Source organism: Lipotes vexillifer, unplaced genomic scaffold, assembly GCF_000442215.2.
Source record: "Lipotes vexillifer unplaced genomic scaffold, Lipotes_vexillifer_v1.1 scaffold671, whole genome shotgun sequence".
NCBI lineage: Eukaryota > Metazoa > Chordata > Mammalia > Artiodactyla > Lipotidae > Lipotes > Lipotes vexillifer.
In genome coordinates, this window is record NW_006782851.1 from 2,737,769 (window position 1) to 2,738,233 (window position 465).

General features: G+C 64.9%; 1 protein-coding gene across 1 annotated transcript in view; it reads left to right on the plus strand.

Annotated features, from left to right (window-relative positions):
• The first annotated feature begins 6 nt into the window (after window positions 1–6).
• Window positions 7–465, plus strand: part of FZD10 (frizzled class receptor 10) — a 1,713-nt gene continuing 1,254 nt past the window's right edge. Inside the window, 1 exon segment of the mRNA XM_007472039.1 lies at window positions 7–463. Within this exon segment, the coding sequence (XP_007472101.1) occupies window positions 16–463 (448 nt within the window). The 5' untranslated portion in view covers window positions 7–15.

Consider the following 465-nt stretch of genomic DNA (forward strand, 5'->3'; position numbering starts at 1 on the left):
CTGGTCCTTCAGGTGATGGGCTCGTGCGCCGCCATCAGCTCCATGGACATGGAGCGTCCGGGCGACGGCAAGTGCCAGCCCATCGAGATCCCGATGTGCAAGGACATTGGCTACAACATGACCCGCATGCCCAACCTGATGGGCCACGAGAACCAGCGCGAGGCCGCCATCCAGCTGCACGAGTTCGCGCCGCTGGTGGAGTACGGCTGCCACGGCCACCTCCGCTTCTTCCTGTGCTCCCTGTACGCGCCCATGTGCACCGAGCAAGTCTCCACCCCCATCCCCGCCTGCCGGGTCATGTGCGAGCAGGCCCGGCTCAAGTGCTCCCCGATCATGGAGCAGTTCAACTTCAAGTGGCCCGACTCGCTGGACTGCAGCAAACTCCCCAACAAGAACGACCCCAATTACCTGTGCATGGAGGCGCCCAACAACGGCTCGGACGAGCCCGCGCGGGGCTCGGGCATG